At 36.9% G+C, this 25,421-nt stretch overlaps 1 protein-coding gene across 16 annotated transcripts in view; it reads right to left on the bottom strand.

Annotated features, from left to right (window-relative positions):
* NRG1 (neuregulin 1) overlaps positions 1-25,421 on the bottom strand; it is a 1,143,721-nt gene that overhangs the window by 11,586 nt on the left and 1,106,714 nt on the right. For 6 of the 16 annotated variants that reach the window (XM_033230529.1, XM_033230482.1, XM_033230584.1 and 3 more), the window contains 2 exons: positions 14,116-14,183; positions 1,843-1,945 (listed from right to left, as the gene is read on the bottom strand). In XM_033230529.1, the coding sequence (XP_033086420.1) occupies positions 1,843-1,945; positions 14,116-14,183 (171 nt within the window). Of the gene's footprint in view, positions 1-1,842; positions 1,946-6,694; positions 6,719-12,940; positions 13,518-14,115; positions 14,184-25,421 lie in introns of those variants that run through there. The other 10 variants (XM_033230537.1, XM_033230492.1, XM_033230593.1 and 7 more) reach the window with 4 other exon arrangements.

Genomic DNA, 25,421 nt, shown 5'->3' with positions numbered 1-25,421 from the left:
GACATAAGAAAGGGAGCATTTATTTTTTTTCGATTATTTACATTTCATAGTAGAGTCAAATCTTTATTCTACCGACAGCTATGAGTAGCTCAAGGCAGCAGATTGTTGATGAGGAAGAGGGAAGGGAGTGTGTCCACTCTATCCCAGAATAAGTGAAACCACACATCCTTACCAAATAGATTTTAAAATCCACATGGGATTCTTTTGGTAATTTAGCTGTTTTACCGAGAGACAAGAAAAAAAGAGGATAACACAAATAAGTTGATAATTGACTAAAATCCCAACTTTCCTAATCAATCCATCTTTGCCGAAGTCTTACAAATGGACACTTATTTGTCTTAGATAATAATTTGTGCTGGGCTAGGCGCAGTGGTTCATGCCTATAAGCCTAGCACTTTGAGAGGCAGAGGCAGGAGAATCACTTGAATCCAAGAGTTTGAGACTAGCCTGGGCAACACGGAGAAGCCCTGTCTCTACATAAAATACAAAAATTAGCTAGGCTGGTGGTGTGCACCTGTGGTCCCAGCTACCCGAGAGGCTGAGGCATGAGCATCACTTGAACCAGGAAAAAAAAAAAAAAGTACATTTATAAGAGTGACTTCATTTATAGCTTTTCCTGGGGACTCTGAAGAAAATGAACTGAGTTTTGAATATACACAGTTAGCATGTTTGTGAGTGTATGCTATGTATACGAGTGAGAATGTGGACATATTTTGCTAATGGATTTTGGCACACTTGTAACATGTTCCTACTCTGGTAACGCTTTTTGTGTAATTAGGCAGCAAATATTGAGATGGAATCTAATGAGACTCACCAGGTCGATTCCAGGAAGGCTTATCTCTATCACTTAATTCTGGCAACACACTAAATCATGGGATATTGAGAAAATACAATCCATGCTTTGGATTTTGTGGTATAAAAGCATATTATTTTTCTTCCTCAATGTAACATTCAGATTATGAAAATATTCCCGTGAATGGTTTGGCAAGAGAGTATCATGCAGCAACATTTTTTAAAAAACCTTGTTAATTTAACATTATATTAGGCTTGAAATGTAAGTTATATGTAGGAGAGAAAAGTGAAGAGAATTCATGTCACATAGCAATTGAATTTGTTAACATGGACCAAACTTCAAGGCCAAACATAGGGAACCCAAATCTATTTTCATGTTTTCTCTTTTACGTTTTCAAAGACAGTTTTGCTTGATTTTCCTCCCCTGAGATTCCTTTTTTACATCTCACGCTGTGAGAGCATTCATACTGGCAACCTAATTACATAGAATTTAAAAATAATCACGATAACTCAGAAAACTGCATTTCAGATACCACAAAAGGTTTCCTTTATCTTGTAAATTTTAGTGTAAATTGGACTTGTTCTCAGTAGTCCTTTGAACTGAAGGTACTACTGCACCCTGAATGCAGTCAGTCTCTAACCCATAGAAGTTTTTCTAAGTGCATATTTGTTTCTTTTGGGGATAACTTGACTGTACTAAAGCCCTCAAATGGACTTTTGGTACCCTCCCTCTCCTTTTAGAATGAGGTGCCTTCACTCCGTCCCACCTATACATATAACTTCCATACAAGCCTGTCCCTCCAGCCCTTTATCCACTCAGGGGCTGTGGTCATTGGACAGAAATATTTATAGCACTTTCACACGAATAGAATATTCTGTGTTTAGGAGACATCCTCTAAATGGATTATTCAGAGGAAATAATCCCCCCGCCCCTTCTTTTTTTTTTTTATTCCCAAGACTAGGCTGTGGAGCTCAGATTCTGCAAAGCCCTGAACATCTAAGCTGTCTCTGCATGAGGGAGAGAGAAAGGCATGGAGGAGGAAGGTTTACTTGGTTTTGCAGTAGGCCACCACACACATGATGCCAACCACAAGGAGGGCGATGCAGATGCCAGTTATGGTCAGCACTCTCTTCTGGTACAACTCCTCTGCCTCTGGAAAGGGATGAGAGCAGATGTCATCACAGGTCACTTCCACTTGCCAGGACTGACTACAACCAAACAGTGGGCATGCTGCATGACATTGTCCATGTTCACAAGAAAATAAATACATGACAATTCCTTATGTTTACACACATAGCTAATGTACAACATGCTCTGCACTATGCTTTGAACATAAATAACAAAGCCAGCTGGGGCCATTTACAATACAAATATTATACTCAAAACTTACTTCTAATTATAAGCTATAAATATATATATAGTTGATAGTAAATTGGAAATCATAACATTAATTATAAAATAACTATTTGGTTAAAACTCTGTAGTTTTTTTTTTTGTGAAGTCTCTTGCAAAATAAAATATAAAAAGCTCTTGCAAAGACAACAGGAATCAATATCAATTAAAGGAGCTGGGATTGGCATTACTGGGGCACCCCTTCCTCCTTCCTCCCTTCTTTATCCCCCAGCTCCTGGCCTTTTTGTATTTCCCAGCTATTTTATATCATCACTTTATATCCAGTGGTCTTTACAAAGAGTCATTTCTAACTTAAATATATTAAATTCAAAGACATTTGCAAACATGAACTTGGCTTGTAGTTACCTAGTAAATTGAGTCAGGCTCTCTGTGATTTAACAGTAAAATGTGAACACAAGCAGCAATACAATATGAGGTATCAGGGCACTGTATCAAAGAAAATCCCACGTGATGGGTAGGACAGTTATGGGCCCAAGTGGAGACTTGTCCTTTGGAAGACAATTCTAATTACTCCACCAATTGGACTTAGGAACAAGTTTATTTGTCCAAAGAGGTCACCAGTACAAATGATGTGTGATTTGGAATAGAGTTCACATTCATACATTGGCCAACTTGGCAAATGAGCTAATGTAGGTTATGCTAAGGAAGTGTGATGCTTAGAACTTTGAACTAAAGTTACTACTGCACCCAAAATGCAATCAGTCTCTAACTCATAGAAGTTTTTCTATTTTCGAATTAGTTTCTTTGGGGTATAAGTTGATTAGACTAAGGTAGGTCAGGTTCTTAACAAGATTTGCTGATTTAATAGGGACCCTGATCCCTTAGGACCTGAGCTTCCAGTGAGTCTAATTACATCTATTGGAAGATCTTCACAAGTTCACTCAGAAAGAGAACTCGACAGCAGTGTAAGCTGTTCACTTGCCATTATAATCAATAAGTTGGTCAAGAACTGGGGAGTACTGTATAAACACAGCTGACTTATCTGGACATCAACAAGGGACCCACAAAGCATATTTCCATATTACATCTGCAGTGGCACAACTACACCTTTAACTACACCTTTTTCTCTTTTGAGAGAGGGCAGCTTGCAAGAAGTTTTCTTGAAATGAAAAAGTGAATTTTAATTTCTAGGATACAGTGGACCTTATCATGAAATGAAACATTTCCTACAAGCCGAGCCCATGAAAATCAAATTCCAGTGAACAGGTCAAGAACATTGTCAAATCAAATTAATATAGCACTGATTATTAACAGGAGGAGAAGGAGAAGTCAGTGGATAAAGGACTAGAATGCTGCATAGATTATACAAAAACAAATCAAAAGGGTTGGAGGTGGAAAGGAAAAACAAACCAAGAGGACAGACAGACTGACAGAATGACAGAGAGACCGAGGAAGGGAAAACAAGGTTAAAAGTTAAGGAGCCATCTGAAGTCCCTGGCACAGCATGCCTGATACTAAGGGAGGAAAAATAAAGAAAGAAAAGAAAACCAGAGGGAGGAAATGCTTGGGTGGGAAGAAAAGGTAGATGCAAAGTTGGAAGGGTCATTCCATACAGCATAACTCCTAATCTAAGCTAGCAGTCATGTGGAAGCCACAATTAGAAAGCGAAGCGGCTGGTGCATTGCGGTGAAACAATGTACCGGGAAATATTGCGTTGGTGTCACAGATTGTTTTGTGTGTGCAGCAAAAGTTAGATGAGGACAAGGAACGTGAGTGCTTATATGTTAATTGCGTGTGTCTGCTGCCTCCCCTCCCCCAGAGTCACAGGACAGGGAATTAATTTCTATGGGGTATCTGGTTGATGCTGCTGCTGTAGCCTCGCTTCCGGATCTTGGTATCTTGATCAGGTTTTAGGATACATGTCTAAGAAGCAGAGCTGTCACCCCACTGGTCCTTCTTCCTGGGACCCAGGACGCAGAGCACAGTTCCTTGGGCTGTGAGGAGTTGGTGAAGAAGTAGGAGTGTATGTATTATTGCCAAGAGATGAATGCCCTGTATGACTGTCCTCTTTTCCTTACTCTACTGTTTTCTTCTTTGGAGATGGGCAAGCCTGTGGTCGTTCTTTTCCATTGACATCTTAACATCCTATCTTTAGAAAGAAGCTGGGAAACTGCTTCTTTAAACTTCAAAAACGGGGACATGGACAAGAGCTAAATGGGAAAAAGGCATCATGCTTACTCTCAGGGATTCTTGGGACAAGTTGTCTTTTGGTTGTTAATTACAGAAGAATAGATTGAGCTGCATTTGGAAACATATGGTGCATGATGACGGGTGCATTCTTTCTATGCTGTGTAGGCAGACACACATTTTCCAGTAAAATGATCATTTCATGGAAATAAAGAGGTAGCTCAGTAAAGGCCAAAGGGTAATGTAACAGCACTAAAACGAACTGATTCAAGCCAAGGCCCATAGAATACAGACGTGGGATTAAAATCCTGTATTGACATCAGCATTGACCAGATGCACTACAACTCTCATCCACATTGCTATTTGAATTTTTCACGGTTTGGCTCAATCAGGTGATCCCACACTATGAATGTGATCAAAGAAAAATACTTGGTGAAAAATAATATAAACAATGGATTCTTTAACCTGTTTTTCCCCATATTAATTTTTTTCTTATGTGTCAGGTCAACTGGGGAAGAGCAAATTAGAGACAGACAGGGCTGAAAACAAGAGTCCGTCATTCCGCTCGGTGGGTCTGTCTCTCAGTGAGCAGAAATGCCCCAGAGTCTTTATGGTTTGGCTGGACTAACATGTTTCCAGATCAAGCACATTTTTTAGTCTGATCTGGCCTGGCCAAGAAACAGAGCCCTTACCTTTCTGAGTTGTTCTTGACCTTTAAAGTCTGATTTTCCTGAAGGATGCAATGTTCTGGTTTAGTACACCAGCCAGCCTGGAACTATGAGCCTCTGGAAACTGTACCTTTGAGAAGCATGCGGATAGCAGCACCCTATGTCTTTCCTAACCCATAGAGGATCTTACTGAGGGGGAAGTTATGTATCTGAATTATCCTTCGCTTTACTGTTGGGGACAGAAACAATACCTTCTATAGTCAGACCCTCCAGCTATAAAATGAGAAATATGCTGTTAAGGATAGAAGGACATGTGGTAATGGTAGAATTTTTTCCCTCCCTGCAGGATAGGCCAATAATCCTGCAGAAGTGGGACAATTTTTTTTCCCCCGAGGGAAGAAACTCCAATAGATAGCTCCCCTAAGTACACAATGTGCTCCCTAGTAATAGAGGTGCTCCCCTTTGTGTTTCTCCTTCTTGGGAGATATTCTGCAATGCACAAAGGCCCATTCACATGCACCTGGGGGCTTCTCATCAAATTGATAGTTTACTCCTGAATTTTTTTTTTGGAAGAAATGGGCAACCCATTGAGCAATCCCTGTAGCTGCTAGAGCTTGCAACTGCCTCATTTCCCACAAAGTCTGGAAACGACATTATGTGCAGCCTGTGATGTTATCATCCAAAAGAAGGCAGTGGCTGTAGCATGCCCCTGCTGCATGATGTCCCTGAAGCCAGCTGGATGGGGACCAGATATTCTGTGAATCAGGACATTGTGTCACTGATCCAACCATGGTCCAGGACTGTAGGTGGCATTGAGAAAGACAGACTGGCCTGGCCCTGTGGAGTCTCTGGGAAGGTAGCACAGCTCCTTGCTCCCCAGAGACTGGTCTTCAATTCCAACTATGTAGGATGAAGGCCTTCCAAAAAAGTGTGTCCAAATTTTGTATACTCATATATTTTTCTTTTCCTTTTACAGTGTGAAATTTTCTATTCGATTACTTGTCTGGATAATCTTCATGACTCAAATTTAATTCCATTACCACTGGAATCTCCACCTAAAATAGCACAAGGCTGCTTTCTTTCTGTTTTCTATTTCCTTCTTATAAGATAATGAAGTTGACTAGGGTGGTGCTTGAGTATCTCCAGAAAATCTGAGTAATTCAAGTCTGTGCATTTAATATTGTGTTGTAATGTAAGGGCTTTCTATATACATTACATTGTCTATATAAAATAGATGATTTTTACATTGTATGCCAAAAATCCTACCAGGCTAAGATGCTGTGTGTTTTTTAAACAGATGGATTTAAAAAGTCTTTTGTTCTCAGGACTCTGAGTGGATTTCCCCTGTATCCTTTATGTGCTACTACTACTTACCCCAGCTTTTATATAACAGCAGAGCCAGATCCAATCAGTGGGTTAAGCAGCGTGGGATATATGTGAATTTGCAGCAGGTGGGGTAATTTTAAATTCTAAGTGAAGGATGCTTGGGAATCTAAAACCTGCTGCACTCAGTAACATTTCAGTAAACTAATCATAGATTGAACGCAGAGAAATCATTGTTATAGCTGTATGATCCCTTCTAAAGAAAAAGGAAATTAGTTAGGAACTGAAAGGTAAGAGTAGGAAGGGAAAAAGATTTCAGCTCATAGGCTCTAAATTCTGCAGGCTAAAAGGAATGATGATTGGTCCATACCCATAAATTCAATCCCAAGATGCTCTGCCAATGCAGAAAGTTGACAAAAAAAAAGAAAGAAAGGGAAAAAGTTTCAGAAAAGAGCAATACACTGCACTCCAAAACACATTACACATGACTATTATGGCTCTCTGTGCGTGCACATTGAACCAGACAAATGGTGCGTGGTTAAGAAGCAGTGCTCAGGTACGCCTCTGTGAGTCCACATAGGGAACGTCTCTTTTTATGAGGTGTGCAAAATAGCAGCACATTGTGTCTTTATTAACCCTTAAAAGATCTTACTGAGGGAGAAGTTCTGTCGCTGAACTATCCCTTACACTATTTCCTTGTGTGGGAATGGAAGGATTATTTTTATAATCGGAAAAGGCATTTGATACTATTTCATTCCTTTTTTTAAAAGGCAGAAGCAAAGTTCCAAGGAGGTGAATTTTATTTAATTAAAATAAGTAAAATTAATTAATTAATTAATTAATTTTTTACCCAAAGACACCCATGGGCAGAGGCAGGAGCAGAAAGCAGGAGGATGGTAATTTGGTCTGAAAATGCTATCAGGTTGGACTTAGATTTTTCATTGTTTGTGGGTAGTTGGCCTCGAATACTTCTTGCTCATTGGTTGTATATTTATTTTCTTAGCTGTATGTCCTTTACTTCTTCTAATCTTCCACTTTTCTCATCACTTGTCTGTTTCATTCACAGAAAGCAACAAACGCTTCTGCCCCAAAACCCCAAACAGGGGTTTGGGACACTGGAGACTCCTTCCAGTTTTTCTCATATAAGTTCTGTGTGGCATAGGACAATTGTACGCCTCACTTTTTTCAAACTGTAAAGAAAAAATAAGTGGGAACGATCCAGTTCCTAGGGTTTTTCATCTTAACTTATTACTCCTTTAAATAACAGAGAGTCAGCGAAATCACTTCTCCAGAATGCTGGACTCCCATTCTCACAGCCACTCGGAGGATCTGCAGGGCTGCCCAGGGGTAGACGCACAGGTATGAGCCAACAGCCAGCAATCCTGGCAGCTGGGACTCTGGAGACTCCAGGATTGCAAGAACAGCAGAACCTGCAGAGGCTCCAATGAGGAAGTGGGAGAAAACAAGTCCCCCCCCCAAAAAAAAAAATCTCCGGGGATGACACTTTTCATTTTTTCATTCTCAAAACAAAAACTGATAATCAAATTTCATGACATGGAAGGCTCTAGGACTTCCTTTATCTCTGTGTGTGTGTGTGTGTGCGCGTGTGTGTGCATGCGCACGTGTGTGTGGTCAAGAAGCAGGTGGGAAGGAGAGACAGCATATCAACTGAGATCTACATTTTCTTTCTTTGATCACTGCCTCAAGAGATACAAGGGCTATTCAATGATACGGCAAGGTATCTCTTAAGTTTGAAAAAAATGCCGTGGAGGGGTGTTTCTCTTACCATAAACTTGTGTTTGGGTACCTCATATAGAGAGGGAAAAAGCAGGAGATGAGTGTGCTGGAATCATCTTGGTTTCGGGTCCTGCCTCTGCCGTGGACCTGTTTAGTGACTTTGGACGTGTTAGTTTTTCATTAACAAAATATTTTTTATACAAACACATGCCTCACTGGGCGTCCTTGGGGAGTAAAGGAGATGTGAAATATGTGGTTAACAGCAGAAGGGCTTAACAGCTTGTGTAGCAGACACATCAAGAGATGTACCCTGGGCCACTTGCTGTATTCTCGTTTACTTTTGGCTACTTTCATGGCCAGAAAAACTTTGTAAGCTCTGGGGATACTTGAAAATTTAAAAACTTGCTGCCCTTTAAGGAAATGAAGCTTCCCAGATTTGTTTGAAGTATACACACACACACACACACACACACACACACACACATCAAAAAGTACACTGCATAACAAGGATCATGGGAAGTACTATACATAATAGTTTCCTCTGCCTTGGGTCCAGTGTACACAAGCAAATAAGCTATCTTTTTCATAAATTAAAAGCTAGGGGATTTAGTTATGATTAACTTGGTTGCACAATATTCACAGCAAAAATAATTTATTCAAATCCAGATAAATTTCTCTTGCCTCCGTACAACACTCAACTGGTCAAAAATTGGTCATTTTTTTCCTATTTGCTTTCTTCATACAAACTTTGGAACATCAACATGAAAACATTCATTTTCCAGGGAAGTCAATAATAAATTTCCTTACTCATTTCCATGAAGGTGGGACCCAGCTTTTCTTTCTAGAACCTCCTCCCTCTCTTTCCTTTTTCTCCTACCAGTCAGTAATAATTTAAGGGTTAAAATCAAGTGATGTCTACAGAAACTCTCTCCAGAGAGTCAGGATTCCATGCCTACGTGAACACTGCTCATGATCTGTATTAGTTGCATAGAAAGCTTGGTTAAGTCTTCAATAAAATTAGTAGCATGCCCATGCATACATATTACTGCATTTACAGTTTTATAGGTAAGTCTGTCAGCCTAACTATAATTTCATTTCGCGGGAAGTCATTCATATCAGGCAGCTCCAATTTCAAATAATTCAATGGGAAATTGGTACTTAAAACTGGAATCTCTTCTGGCCATAAGCCCTAACAAGGAAACAAGCAGAGGGAACATGCATCAGTCATACTAGACCCAGAGCAAATACTGCTCTAATTTATTTTTACTATTGGTAGCTACATTTCTTTCACTGTGAGTCAAAAAAAGCAGAATACATGAGCACTTTTCATTTTATGAAAAGGTTATTACTTTCTATCTGTTCTACTTAATCTAATGTTGGCCTGGGCTCATTAAGAATCACATGCTTCCTATTGAACTTCTGCCTAGCCACTACATTTTTCAAATTAAATTAATAATTCAAAAACACAAAGTTTACTGTAAACAATCTAGTTTCCTTTTCTACATGTGATTTCCGGCTGTGCTCTGAGCAATATAAAAAATTAATCTAAATCCAAAAGTCTTCAGAAACTATTAAATATTGACTCACGAATCCTTTGTCTTAGGATTTTATAATTGCTTGAGGAAAACTGATTAACCTGTAGGTTAATTTAAATTTTCAATTGCATTAAAGAAAAGAACAATAGAACAACTTTCTTTAACAAAAAATATATACCCATGCAATTATGGTTTCTGTTAACATTTGAAGACATTTAGGATTTTTCTCTTTAACATCTTGGGCCTGTTTACGCTAATCATCTCAAAGAATTAAAATCTTAAAGTCTTGACTTTCTGTAGTGCTGAGATTTCGAAAGGAGTTCTGTCAACGCCAATTCTGAACAGGACCAATTTTGTGTCTGTCTTTTAATTTTAGACTTACCTTTATAAAATGGAGATACTTTTTTTTTTTTTTTCACATATGCCAATCCATAGTGTCACTGGGCCCTTTGAAATGTTAACAGGAGACTTTCTCCTTAGTTCCAAATTCCATGTGCACATAAGCACACTCATAAACACACACACAGTAAAATCTCACTAACACGTGGCTGCAATTTATGGCAATTTCGTCACAGGTGAAGTGTTCCTCTATTCTACTGTTAGCAAGATGCATGTTCCATAAACAAGAATAATTTCAACAGGTTGCATTTAGAAATCCATGCAAATGATGGATGCACTAGTAACCTGTGATTCAAAACTACTTTGAAGGATATCTACTAAATTGTTCAGTGTGAGAATGTCCCTAAAAGTTCGAAAATTACAATCTTTTAAAATATTCTAAATTTGAGCTAGTCTATAATTAGGTCCTATTGTATGTTAGTTTATATATGACATACTTGCTCTGTACTGCACCTAACTATTGAAAGTATGAGTGCTTTTCTTTTTTTCCGCCCTAAAATCTATACATTGATTATGGAGTGCCTGTATACACATGTATATGTGTGCACACACGAACACACACACACCCCACACCACATATTGATGAACACAATTTTTTTCAACTAGGAATTCTGTGTCAGGTTAGGTCAAATTTGAAGCTGACTAACCTTGACAATATTTTCCTAGAAAGTACTATAAATATAATGTTGTATTTCAAGGCAAATGGCTGCCTTATCAAATATACATTTGTCCCTCTCCTTCATATTTTAAGTCAGTTTTTATAAATCAGTAAATGGCCCATGGACATTCTGACCAGAATCACTGTATCAAATCTGAATAATGTAAGTTTCATGTTAATAAACTTAAAAAATTATCCATTCTTTAGAATGTTATTTTTCAACTGAAAATGCAGTGTGGTAAGTTTTGAATGTTTCTCTTTGAAGCTAGGGACTATCTTTTCCCATTTTGGTTTCAAAATTTATGTTTTCCAGACTTTAAGACTACAAACAATTAAATTTTAAAACGGTCACTATGGTGACATTCTCTATCTTTATTCTGGCTTTCATTGCTACTTGAACATAAAGTTCTTAGAGCAGCACAAATTTATTTTTCTGCCTTCTATGTAGGGGTTTGCAGAGATAAAAACTGAAAATTTAAGACATAGAGGTTAGAACATTAACTCAGTAAGACAACACTGGAAAGCAATTTCTGATTGGAAGCTCTTGCTTTTCCAGACATGAGGCATCTCTGCTGCACAGCCATTATATATATTGTTCATAAATGTGCAATCAATCTTTGTTAAATCAGGTTAAATATGAATGCTGTTTTCCTGGATGTCATCCAAAAGTGGCATTGAAAGCGTACTAAAGAATTTATTTAAGGAATCACACTCTGAACTTCACAAATACATAGTGGCTATTTTAAAATGATATCTTCTGAAAAAGCAAATGGTCTAAAAGAGAAGTTGAAAATATTTTCTCTGGTTACCACTGTCAGATCTAACTACATAATTATACTGTCAAATAGCTTCATTTTTTAATGCTTTTGTTTATATAGTGCCTGAACATTGCCTTCAAGGCACAGTAAAACTCTAACACCAAAAATGTAAATGTAACTTAAGTGATGAGAATTGTCATTAAAATCTAAAGTAGGATTTTACTGTATTTATCCAGCCACATAGATTTGCTGAATCTATGTTATTTAAATACAAATACACATTTCTAAGATAAATGCTTTAAGGTATTAAATAACATTCTATTTTTCCCTTTTATTTTTATTTTCTATCCTATCTATCTTTAAAAGATTAACTTAAAAATTAAATCAAGCTATTTGCTTTAGCTGTGGATAGAAAAATTCTCCCTACTAAATACATATTATTTAAATGTTTGTCAATAAAGTGAAGGCTGTTTGGAAATTTTACAAGGCCAATTTACAAACTTTTCACAACAGAAAATGGCCTAGGAAGTTGTCTTTGATATGTAGCCTATGTAAATACATAAATACTACCTCCCTAAATAAATGATTGCACATTACGGGTCTAATCTTACCATAAAACATTATAGAATTTATTCTGGAAACTTCTATGACTGTTAACAGGAATTACAGAAACTTATTCTCTGCATGCATCAGAACAAGGGTAAATTGGATTCTTTTAGGACCCCTAAATAACCAGCTTATATCACTGTTTCTTATGTTAGATGAATTTAAACTGCAGTAAGCTATGTGACATATTTTTCAGGATGAGCAGTTGACAATTTAAATCAGTGGTTGACAAATCCAGCCCACTGTTTGCTTCTGTAAATGAAGATTTAATGGAATACACCCATGCACATCAGTTTTATCCATTGTTTACTGCTGTTTTCATGCTACAATAGTAGGTTTGAGTTGTGACAGTGATGGTGCCACCACAAATCCTAAAATATTTGCTCTCTGAACCTTTACAGAAGAAAAATTGCCATTCTTTCATCTACATGGATAACTACATGATATGCATTTTAGATGCACTGTTTTGAAAGCTCCAGGATCAGAAGTTATAAACCCAGTTCACAATAGGACAAATACATGGTTTGGTTTATATAATTATGTACAATGTGAATTGGGTCTTCTGGGAATGATGTTCAAAACTTCATGAAGCCACGAACATCTATCCAAATTTCCCAGTTTTGCCTTAAGTTACATATATATATATATACACACACACATACATATTTATCCTATAGTTGAGTTGTTATATCTCAAAATAATAAATATTTAAACAAATAACAGTAACTATTTTATTCTAAATTACTTTTGAAACTAACATAAAGAAATGCAAACATAAATAAATAATTGTTTAAACTAGTGCCTGAATTACTTGTTCCCTAAGCAACGTAAACAGAAGCCAGGATATCTCATTTGCTGTGAAATGTTTGTTTTTAATTTTCCTACTTGATGCTTTTTAAAAAAAATTGCCTCAATGCAAACTGTTTGGTTAATGAAGAAAAACATCTGAACTCCTTTTATTATGTTTATTTGTGACAAACAACACATTCTGAATCAAAATTAACTTACCATCATTTCAAATGTATATTGGTTACAGCTTAGCAACACCCTTTTCAGGATGTGGTCATTGTATAAAGAAGATGGACTGTTCAGTAGAATGATTTTTATTTTATCAATAAAAGTGAGACTTTGAAATGCCTTTATTATCATTTCACTGCTTGATATTGACTATCAATTTGTATCACATTATTCAATATCAATTCCAGAAACATCCGGAGCCTCACACACCTATTAGTATCTCAGAGCCAACTAGTCGCGAACAGAGGAAGTAATACAATTGCTTTTGTTAATGTTCTCATGCGACAGGCAGAGGCAGTCAATATTAGACCTGGTAAGACACATCTAGCTCTAGGTGGAATCTGAGGGGAGATGCAGCAACAAGAAAGCAGCACCAACTGAGCATGCTCCTATTCAGGCAGAGACAGAAAGGGAGTGGACGTACTGTAGAAGCTGGCCATTACGTAGTTTTGGCAGCGATCACCAGTAAACTCATTTGGGCACCTGAGAGAAGAAACAAAAAAACAATGGTAGAAAAAACAGAGAAAAAGAGAAGAGGTGAATATATGCTAGAAAGAAGCTCCTTCAGTGTCATTTGACTGAAACTTGGTGGGTTCACCCTCAGGAACTGAATCTTTGCCCTGATTATGGCTTTCAGGCTCTGGCACTTCCCCCAAATGGTTAAAAATTTGGACAGAATGCAGTTTTAAATTGGTATGATGGAAAGATCCAAGCATTTTAAGTGGTTGCCTTCTTTCAAAGGGAACCCCTTAAAATGAACTCTGACGTTTTATTCATCTCAGTTTTCCATTTGATGGCTTTGGTCACACACGTTGGAAGAAAATGTTTCTCGGTTGGCTTGCCTGCAATGGTTTGTCAGCATCACGGGCCATCGTGACTGGCCTTTCTTGTAAATTGATGACTTAGGGACCCACTTTGAGAGACAGTTAATAAGGTAATATTGAATGGGTTTATGCCTTGAGAGGTTAAGCCATAATCAGAACAAAATGAATCAGTTGCAACTGAGCTGTAAAAGCACCAAGTGGTAGTGATTGTTGCTGTAGTTGGGGGAGAAAGCAAATTTCAGATTATTTTAACATACTTTCTTGGTTTTGGACTTTCATGGGCACATTCTCAGTACATCTTGCTCCAGTGAATCCAGGTTGGCACCTAGAGGGCAAAAATGTGGTAAACAAAAAAAATGCTAAAGACACTGAGCTTTCAGACTGGCAATTTTCCTCCTACGGAATATGGAGATTCCTAAAAATGATCTGGTACCAAGCAATATAAAGAAAAGAAAAGACACAACATTTAGAAAACCATGTCCCACGAAAACTGTGGGTTACAGATTTTTGTTGTTGTTTGCTTCAGTCTTCAAATGATTGGTTAACTGAAATTTAACCAGAGTGAAGTTGAAATGTGGAATAAGAGGCGGCAAGGCCCAGAGAGCTGTCAATTTTCCTGTGGCATGACCCTATTAGCCACTGAACAGTGATTCTCACTATGTTAAAACACTGGTTTTCATAAGTGCTAACATGATTCTATCCCTGTCTCTTATCAATAAATTATCTTGAGCTTTTTCTTTTATATACTTATTTCAATTTTGTATTCATTTCATGGGTGTTTTATGTTACAAGTTAAGTCATTAAACAATAGAAGTCAAGTACTTTCACATTATAATGATTTTTGACAAGAAAAACTACATTCCCTCTTTTTTAAGAAGATATTACAAATAAACTCTTGTTTTTAATGTTCAAAGATACTAGAAACAGATTTTTATCAAGACAAATTTCACTTAATTATATTATCCCAAATCAGAGATAAATACATTTTAAAATTTAGATCAGTTATTCTTATGCAGAAGTACTTAATACATGTCATTTTGCATTTAAGGTAAAACTGTTTTTAAAACTGTATAAAATTTACATGTTATTCACTCATATATATTTACCTATCAGCATTCTAGAATCTCGATACAATATTGTTCTTAAGGTCATGCAATGGGGCTGTGCTTAAATATGGAAGTTCTTTATAATTGCCATTTTTTTGTTGCTGTTACTCTAATAACTAAAGCATTTTAAATAGGATTGATTTTACCAGTATCATCCTCGAATAAAAAGGGCCACTGAAAGGTTCTAGGAAGCAATATACTTACAGATAGAAAGTCCCTCATTTTGAATCCTCAACATCCATCATCATAATTATTATTAATAGTTCATCTATACAGCAACCATCATGCAAAGAGCCTAAGTTAGCTCTGGTAGCTCACACCTAGTGATTTTTACACAACCGTTTTCTCTACAGAGTAAATAAGAATACATACTATATTTTTGGCATCAAAGAGATATGAACAAAACTGTACTTTGTTACCAATATAGGGTAACCAATATAGGGAAACCAATTTGGTTTCCCTTCAAGCCAAATCACCAAATGACTTGGTATATGTAATTCTCCTACTTTATGAAAATGGCCTGCGAGATAAAATACTAGCAGTTCCAGATTTTTTGCCTTGTGAATATGTATTTAAGCTTAAACAACAAACATCTTATATTGACACGGCTCTTTTAAACTCTTGGAAACACCTTCATATAAATAAACTGATGATTTTTGTTTAGAATATTTTTGCTGCAGGGAGTAGAGGAAGAGCTACCTAGAGAAATGTATCAATAAGAAGTATAAGCTTGGCCGGGCACGGTGGCTCACGCCTGTAATTTTAGCACTTTGGGAGGCTGAGGCGGGCAGATCACAAGGTCAGGAGTTTGAGACCAGCCTGGCCAACATGGCGAAACCCTGTCTCTACTAAAAATACAAAAAATAGCCAAGTGTGGTGGCGGGCACCTGTAATCCCAGCTACTCAGGAGGCTGAGGCAGGAGAATCACTTGAACCCGGAAGGCAGAGATTGCAGTGAGCTGAGATCGTGCCATTGCACTCCAGCCTGGGCAACAAGAGCAAGACCCTGTCTCAAAGAAAAAAAAAAAAAAAAGAGGTTGGGTCATTTCTGAAAAAAACGCCATTTCTTCACATTCTTATTGAATGTATATAAGAAAAAATACATGGGAACATTTTTTCATATAACTTATTTGACAAATTCATTTCTGAAGTAAATGGGGTTTTTAATTGTTTCTCAACCAGGACTGTAAGTTCATATAGACAAACGCTGTAATTAAAGCAGGTGTTTCCAGAGTTAATGATGTATTCAATAATCATTTCATCCTGCTTCTTTGCATTCTTGATAAAAGTTAACATTCTCATATTGAGCACACAATAATTCACTTGTTTCTAACAAAAGAACATGGTGTAAGATATGTGAACATGCTGTGTGTGTGTATGTGTAAGAGAGAAACACACACACACCACACAGTCACTCAGGGCAGGAAATGCCTCTATGTAAGTAAGAATCATGAAATTAACAAATAGCTGAGGAATCACGAGTTCCTTAGGAGAAGGAAGACATTTATAAGGAAATTGTCATTAGGCATCTTATAATTAGTTCTATGATCAGGGCACAGGACAACTAGGGAAAGTGAGTCAGAAATCCTACCCAATCAATTTTCTAATTATTATGAATTTCTAACATGATGTTTCCTAGGAAGCTAGCATGAGATGATGGCTTATCTCTATCATAAAATCATATGGAAAACTGGGTATAGTAACACTAGAACTACTTGAGGTATGCAAGTCATTGTTTGGAATTACCAGCTACTTCTCAACCAGAACTATCCTTTTGCTAGTATTTATCTTCATTTGGGAGATGAATTTTCTCATCATTGTTTCTTAGTGTTATAAGACCCTGTTATTACTCAGAACTGACAGCATCAGCATCTCCTAGGAGCGTGCTAGTGTAAACGCAGGCCATAGCCCAGAACTATTGAATAAGAATCTTCATTTTAACAAAATCCCTAAGAGAGGTGGATGTAGATTAAAGTTCAAGATGTAAGGTACCCTGAACTGGGAAAAGGGAAGCAAAGGCCGTCTTTTGGCACTGTGGTATCTTGCTGTTTGGCCATGGACAAGCTATTTGGCTTTACCGGGCCTCATTGTAATTAAGTGATTATCAAAGACCTCTTTTTCCACTAAGGTTCTGGGAAACGATACTTATCCTAACACATGGAATCACTGCTAGAAAACCCCAACATCATTTCTTCTGAAGGCATTACCAGTCAGGGACGATAGAACTCAAGGACTTCTAAAAATCCTTTTTGATAAAATGGATTTTTAAGATAATTGTTGAGGTAAAACAAATTGCAAGTGCCTAAGCAACTCAAGTGTTCAGCAACAAAAGGATATATAGCCTTCAGAGACATCTAAATTTGTTGCCAAATGAGATGGAAGGGAAAAGCAGAAACTGAGATAGTTTCTGCATAAGCAAACTGCACACTGCATTGATTGTGTAGAGAAAGCACATGCAAATGAAAACCCAGTTGATCTATAAGCTCTGTGAAACTCTATGGAATTACTTCTAACAGACTAGGGAGACTGGCTTTTGATACATTTCTATTATCAACATTGTATGTTAAACATTCAATCCATCACTTTCCCGGAAGATAAGAATAATAGTAAATCAAAGCTGATTTTGAACAATAAGCTTTGGCATGAGTTTGAGCAAATTCCAAGAATTTTATGTCTGAGAATAATCTAAGGATCTGAATAACAAGTACTTGTTGTAGCTTTAAATATATATGTATGTGTGTGTGTATGTGTGTGTGTCTGTGTGTGTGTATGTATATATGTATATACCATTTGTTTCATTAATCAGTAATATTAGAAGATGGAAATCAGGGTTTTAAAAAATTTTAGTATTTGCTCTTAATATGATCATGTTTGTTCTATATTTGTTATTAATGGAGTGAAAATTCACAGATTTTTTTCTGAACTTAGACATCACTCTTTCCCTGCCCTCCACCTCCCCATCACCTACTTCTATGCTCTGGGGAGAATTCTCTCCTTGGCTCTTGCCTTGCACCCTATCCTGACCTTGTTCACTGCACTTATCTGCATTGTGATGATCTGTGACACACTGATCACATTCTGTCAGTGATCACATTCTGATCATTTTGTATCTCTAATGCCTAGCACAGTGCCTGGCTCATAATGGGCTCTCACAAAATGTCTGTGAAAATGAACTTAAGATCAGACCACAGTGTCCGTATCTGATCAGCAATTTTATCAAACAAAACTTTCAGACAGGGTGTGGTGGCTAACACCTGTAATCCCAGCACTTTGGGAAGCCAAGGTGGGCTGATCACTTGAGGCGAGGAGTTCGGGGCCAGCCTGGCCAACATGGTTACTGTCTCTATCAAAAATACAAAATTAGCTGGGCATGGTGGCGGGCGCCTGTAATCCCAGCTACTTGGGAAGCTGAGGCAGGAGAATTGCTTGAACCTGGGAGGCAGAGGTTGCAGTGAGCAGAGACTGTGACACTGCACACCAGCCTGGGTGAAAGAACGAGACTCCATCTCAAAAAAAAAAAAAAAAAAAAAGATTTTCATACAGTTAATTGATTTGCCAAGCACAGGTCAATCTTGAACATCTGTCTGTTATTTTTATAGTTTATGATATACTCTCCTCTGTGGACTCCCAGATATTTTTTTTTTATTTTTATTTTTTGAGACAGAGTCTCGCTCTGTCACCCTGGCTGGAGTACAGTGGCAAGATCTCGGCTCATTGCAATCTCCACCTCCCAGATTTAAGCAATTCTCCTGCCTCAGTCTCCCAATAGCTGAGATTACAGGCATGCACCACCACACCCAGCTAATTTTTGTATTTTCAGTAGAGATGGGGTTTCGCCATGTTGGTCAGGCAGATGTCGAACTCCTGACCTCAGGTGACCCGCCTGCCTTGGCCTCCCAAAGTGCTGGGATCACAGGCATGAGCTGCCGTGCCTGCCCTCAAATAATTTTTATAGAAACTCCCAGTATCCTTCTCACAGACTCCCTCCCGTGAATAAAATCCTTTAACATAATGTTTGCAGTTTGGAAAAGACTCTTTGATTCTTTAACAGTAAGTCTGTTATCTTGAATTTAAATACTGTTAGTGAAATACCGGTTTACTTCGGATTCAATAAAGCAGTGCATTCTACTAACCAAACTTCTGCCCGGCACCAGTATAATAAAAACTGTGGTTAATAATAACTTCAATACACTGTTAATATCCTCATATGCTTACTACGTAATCAATCATAGATGCATGAATTTTGAAATAAATTTAATGCTTGGTGTATTTTTTATATTTCAATTGAATAAATTATTTTCCATTTTTTTCTTGGTGGAGATTCTAGACATATTCAGAGATATTCACGGACCCCAAGAAACTTCTGGCTAGGGTTCGTTAATTTTATAAACCACATATTTATGGTCAATTTATAAACCATCCTTAGACATCCTTTCTCTTTATTTCTCAGCTTCATTTTCATCAAACCCTCCCTTGATCAGGAACAAGAAGAAAAAAAAATACAGCTGCTATTTCCTCTCTCTCTAGTCATCACTCCACAGTGAAATATTAGGACAATTTAAAAAATACTTTGTCAAAAAATGAAAAGTCCCTGTTATCTGTCTGCTTTTCCTCAATATTAGCTGTGGTATTTGAAATTATTTTATGTCTATGTTTACAAATATTAAATGGGGGAAATGTCAACACATCTCTATCAAGGAATATTGGTGAGTAAGCATCAGACACCAAAGTCTTTGCTCTCTCTCTTTGTAAACTCGAGGTGGCAGTGTCTACGCCAGCTCCAACTGTGCTGGTCTGTTTTCCTACAGTATTGTGTTGCAAACACGGACTTTTCTCACCTCTTAGCCAGCTCAGCATTCTGTCTAGAACTTGCCCACTCACTGGCTGAGTATCTGTGTTGTAGATTATTCTTTCCCAAATGCACTGTTACTATTAGTCTGCATTTTTCCAAGATGAACCTCATTCTGTTATCTACCTTTAAGTGAAGTTTCTCGAGGTTTGTATATGCTTTTCTAATTTGTGTTTTAGTGTTCTTTCTAGCATCATCTGCAAAAGACATTTATTTCCCCAAGGGAATGCCCTCTTTAACATCATTAAAGAAAATATTAAATATAAAATGTTCCAGTAATGTTTCCTTCAGATCCAACCTATATCTCCCCACCACTGTTCAGACAGTATATATCCTCCATTTTCTTTTTAATGATAACCTGGGGACTAGTTTCCAATCCATGAGATAAGAGGATACATAGAGTGGCCACACTAGACTCATGGGTAAATGCTGAGAAAAAAAACAAAACACAACAAAAACCTAAGTTGTCCTGGCTTTTCAAATGTTGTTTTTCAATGTCCAGGACATACAATCCCAATAATGAGGGTGGCAGCGTTTGTGAATTAACTTCTTGTTTGAACCTTGGTGCCCTTCCCAAATCTCTGTTTGCACAGCTTGCTCTGAAATGCTCATCTGCAGACTAAAACTCTTGCCCATGTTTACTCTACATGATGAATCCTTAAGTTGGGAGTCAAACAATTTCATCGGATATGGGATCAATCTACATCCCATACATCTCCATGTCATTGTGACACAATGACATATCGACTGCTAATTTGTGGTTTGGTTTTCCTCTCTGGAGGAAGTTTCCCTGTCTTGTCAAACAGCTTAGGGGTTCTGAGGGGCTTTATAGCTCTATCCACTTCACCAGCCTCATTCTGTGATAAAACATCTAAATATTCACTTTTTCCTTAAACTGTTCAACATAAATATCTCAAAATTGTGTATCGTTTTCCTGTAAATTGACAATTTGTACTTGTATATATTTATGGTGTAGAAAATGATATTATGATTTATGAATACAACGTGGAATAATTAAATCAATCTAGCTAAAATATTCATCCACTATTCACAATAGCCAAGTTATAAAATCCACTATTCACAATAGCCAAGTTACAAAAAATCCACTATTCACCATAGCCAAGTTATAAAATCAACGTGTTCACCAACAGATGAATGGACTAAGAAAATATGGTATATATGCACAATGAAATATTTTAAATTGACTCTGTATACATCTCAAGAGTATGACTGCATACTCCTTTTTTATTCTTTTTTCCATGGAGCAGAGTCAGCCTCTGACTAGGTCTTTCATTGTACCTTCCCTTAGCTCACTTAATACCCTTCACAGCACTTGGCAAATCTGTGCTTTATAATTCAATTAATTATATGAAACATGATGGTTACTTGCAGTAGCCTACAGACTCCATCAGGCAAAGACCAGTATGGTTTTGTTCACTACTTTATAAGTAGCATGAGCACAGAGCCTGTCTCACAGGAGCTCAATAAATGTATATAGCTGCCCAGCTGATTTTTGTAAGAGAGGAACGAAGCTATTCAGAACACTTAGCCAATGTACCTGATTTTAGGCAAAACTACACCTGAACTGAATCCTATAAATACTAAAGAATTTTCTTCAACTCTACCTCAGTGATTTAAAGGCTAAATGAATTAATAAATTCATCATAAGCACATAGTAGGATTCTAGATACATGAGGACATGAAAGAAATAGAAGACACAGTTGTCTGAAGAGCTCATTATATAGAGCCACATGAGTCCCACCACTTGCTCTCACAAATACTGTCTGTATCTGTTAAATGTTACAATATTCAAGAACAGAGAAGTATTACAGGCAAGTGTAACACTGATTCTCAAGAAAGAACTCTTCTAGGCTGGGATTGGAGTTAGCAGTGTGTTCTTATGGACGGGAAGTTCTAACCCAGGATATATCCTGTTTATTTCTTCCAAATTTCTCTTTCTGCAGCCATGATGATGAGACTGCAGGACACAACTATGAGTTTGTACCGTTGCCCCCTTGTTCAATTATGTTAATCCAGCTACTAATATATATTATAAAAGTTACTATCATCAGCATCATTATGTCAGTATTTTATAAAATGTTAACCTTAGCTAGTGCCTTTGATGTCTTTGACTTTTTTCTTCCCATCTTACTTAGTCCCCAGACTTCTTCTAGCCTGTACGGAAGACTCGCTTCCCTAAACATCTGCTATGTCTATGGTGCCACTCTCCTGCTCCAGAAGTTACTATGACTCCCTACTAGCTATTAATATACCCAAAGTCCTCTGCTGGACCTTCAGAGGTCATTAAGTGGCTCCACTGTTTAACTTAGTTCTTTATTTCATTCATTTGTTTGTTTTACTTCCTAGAATTAGGCTGCATGTTACCGTGTCTCAGAGAAAGAATTCTTACAACCACAATGCCTTGTTGGTATAAAGGAAAGACTCTATAAATGATCATTATATTTAAAAAGTCTTCATTAACTTATTTCAGTCTTTTCTTTACCTTCTTTAAATTTGTATTACCTTAATAGTCAGCATTGTACCATTTGGCATATATTCACTTATTGATTTTCTATTTTAGCAATTTCATTTTCTTAAACAGACTGAGTTCCCAGAGATCAGACACCATTCCTTACATTTTCTCTGTGTTTTAAAAAATGCCTGGCAAATAGCTGTTCTATAAACAAATGCTAACGCATTTATGCCTAGTGTTCCATTATTGGAACACTAAGCATGTGGGAGTTTTTAATATCCTACTGCTCAAGGTCATCGCCAAGGTCTGATTGCAAAAATTTAAAAAATTGCGACCTTAGGCATAATGTGATAAATATTTCATTTACATAATATATATTATCAAATAAGTTTGATAAATATTTCATTTATCAAACTTAATGTATTATATTTGTTGTGATTTTGTCTCCTATGGTTATGTTTTTCACACTTGTCTCTTATAATAATGTATAATATAATAAGACCCTACATGGCTTCATAAACGTTCATTATACAAAATTATAAAAGTCTACGTTTATAGATACCTTCCATCTTTCCAAATTAAGTTCATTTTTTGTTGTTTTTACAGTATAAGGAAACTAATGATCAGAAATATTAAATCATCTATCAAAGAAAAGTTATAAAGATAGCTGGTGGTCCCAACAAACCAAATAAAACTGCTACTCTTAAATAAAGAATTAGAAATTAAACACGGGCCAGGCGTGGTGGCTCATGTCTGTAATTCCAGCACTTTGGGAGGCCAAGGTGGGTGGATCACCTGAAGTCAGGAGTTCGAGGCCAGCCTGACCAACATGGTGAAACCCCATCTCTACTAAATACAAAAAATTAGCTGGGCGTGGTAGCGCATGCCTGTAACCCCTGCAACTTGGGAGGCTGAAGCAGAAGAATTGCTTGAACCTGGGAGGCAGAGGTTTCAGTGAGCTGAGACTGCACCAATGCACTCCAGCCTGGGCAACAAGAGCGAAACTCTGTCTCAAAAAAAAAAAAAAAAAAAAAAAAAAAAGAAATTAAACATGATAACACAGTCTGTTAAAACAGGTGTATATATTTTTCCAATGTCTACTGAGAGAATGCAATACTACCATTTACTTTTTATTATAAGGAAAAATAAATTTTGCTTCCCCAGAGTTAAAAGTACTTTAGCAGAAATGAACTCATTTAATTTCACTGACTCCCTGGGAAGAAATTTGGAGAACATATTAACTTCATGTTATAAATAAATTTATTGTCCAGAGAGTTGAAGTGAAAGGACATATGACTGTTCACCAAAATTGGTAGTTTAAAACTCTAAACCCCTCCAGATGAAGGCACATCTGTCCACTGGACAACATTTTGGACTCACAAGCACAGCCTGATATAAAATAAGTTTTGGATTAAAAAAAATTACATCAACATCTTCCAAAGTACTTCTCCACTGAAACTGTTTAGAAGAACAGATATACAAAAATAAAGAAAAGATGCAAGAGGAAAACTGGACAATTTCATGTTCGATTTCACGTATCTTGTTTCTCTGAACCACAGGACCACATAAAGCATCAGAGGGTATAAAATGGAATGATTCTTTTCTCATCTTTATATAATCTGGAATAGTAACTATTTTTTTCCACAGAATAAATTTTAAATTACTGTAGAGAAAAAAATATAAAAGATGAGAACTACCACTGAAATTGCCACACAATCCCCAGGAGGAGGTCCAAGCAATTCGGAAACCTCTCCTCAGAGAAGTGTTTCAATGCTAATATGTTTCATCCATTCGAAACACCTTGTTCTAAGCAAAGAGACAAAAGAGACTTGTTGCAAAATCTTCTACTTCAACTCCCAAGAAGACAACAGCAGATTAGGTGACCAGAGAGACTGCTTGGAAACTTCCAGGCTTGTGGTGTTTCTGAGTCATGTCTTTAGTCAGGGATAAAGCTGATTTTCAATGACGTGGCTCAAGCTTCAGCAAAGCTTAGCTCTAGACAGATAGACCATATGGAAACTATGAACTGGCTTCAAAGACAGGACCGTGATGAGCCAATGCAGTATTTTTGTCTTCTGTTTCTATTCAAGTGGTCTAGTGAACAATGTATTATCAAAAGACCTAGTATAATATGTCTGTGTTTAAATTCTCAGTAGTGATTATTTTTAGTGCTATAGATGTTTTACGTACAGGATTTTTTAAAAGAAAAAGTTTCATTTAACAAGAAAGGTTTGAAATACTTTGGATGTAAAATATACTCTCCAATTCTTCTGTCAAGGTTCTGGCTTGCTTTAATGTATGAATAAAGTCACCATCTCAAAGGAGGGGGAAACTTATCAAAATCATAGATGTCAGAGATTTTCTTTCTGATAAGATCCAGTAATAATTTAAAACACTTACCTAAAAGATCCTAATTCCAAAAAAAAAAAAAAGGTATAATTTTCTTAGAACTAGAAGGCAAGAATGATCCACTAGACAATTAGGGAGGATGCAGTGTTCATTCAAGGCTTGGGGCTTTAATAAATATTAGAAGAGTAACAAATATTTCACTTCAAGATTTTTAAAATATAGCAAGTTTTCAATTCTGGATTAGGCTTAAGATTTAATGAGAAACTGTGCTGAGTGAAGAAAAATTACAGTTGTTGGCACAATATTAAAATGAAAAAACTGAACAGCACTTACATGATTGCATGTTTTGTATTGGACATGGGAGGGCTAAAGAATAGCTGAAATTAATATGTGGAAAAGAACTGCCCTGGTTCCTTAGAGGTATGCAGAAACTAGCACATGCACTCACTCAGCTTGTAAATCTTTGCAAAGCGATGATGAAAAATGATGACATTTCATTACTATAATTAAAATATAGTGGTCTCAGATGCTTTTCTGAAGAAGTACAAATATGAAACATAGATAATATGGGTACATTGTTTAAAAAGGAGATGAATTTAAGGAACTATAATTTAAATGTTTTTTTCAAGAAGATTTACTAAAATACAATTACGCTGTATGCTTAAGATTAGGAAAAAATAACAAGGTTTCCCCATATAACAAACGAACCTCATATTTTATAGATTATACTTCTCAGCTTCTGGCATTTTCTATTTTGATCAGAGAAAATCTTACAAATTATAAACC

Source organism: Trachypithecus francoisi, unplaced genomic scaffold (assembly GCF_009764315.1).
Source record: "Trachypithecus francoisi isolate TF-2019V2 unplaced genomic scaffold, Tfra_2.0 Contig01440, whole genome shotgun sequence".
Lineage (NCBI taxonomy): Eukaryota > Metazoa > Chordata > Mammalia > Primates > Cercopithecidae > Trachypithecus > Trachypithecus francoisi.
The sequence above is the reverse complement of the archived record's forward strand: the minus strand, read 5'-3'. Positions and strand labels throughout refer to the sequence as shown.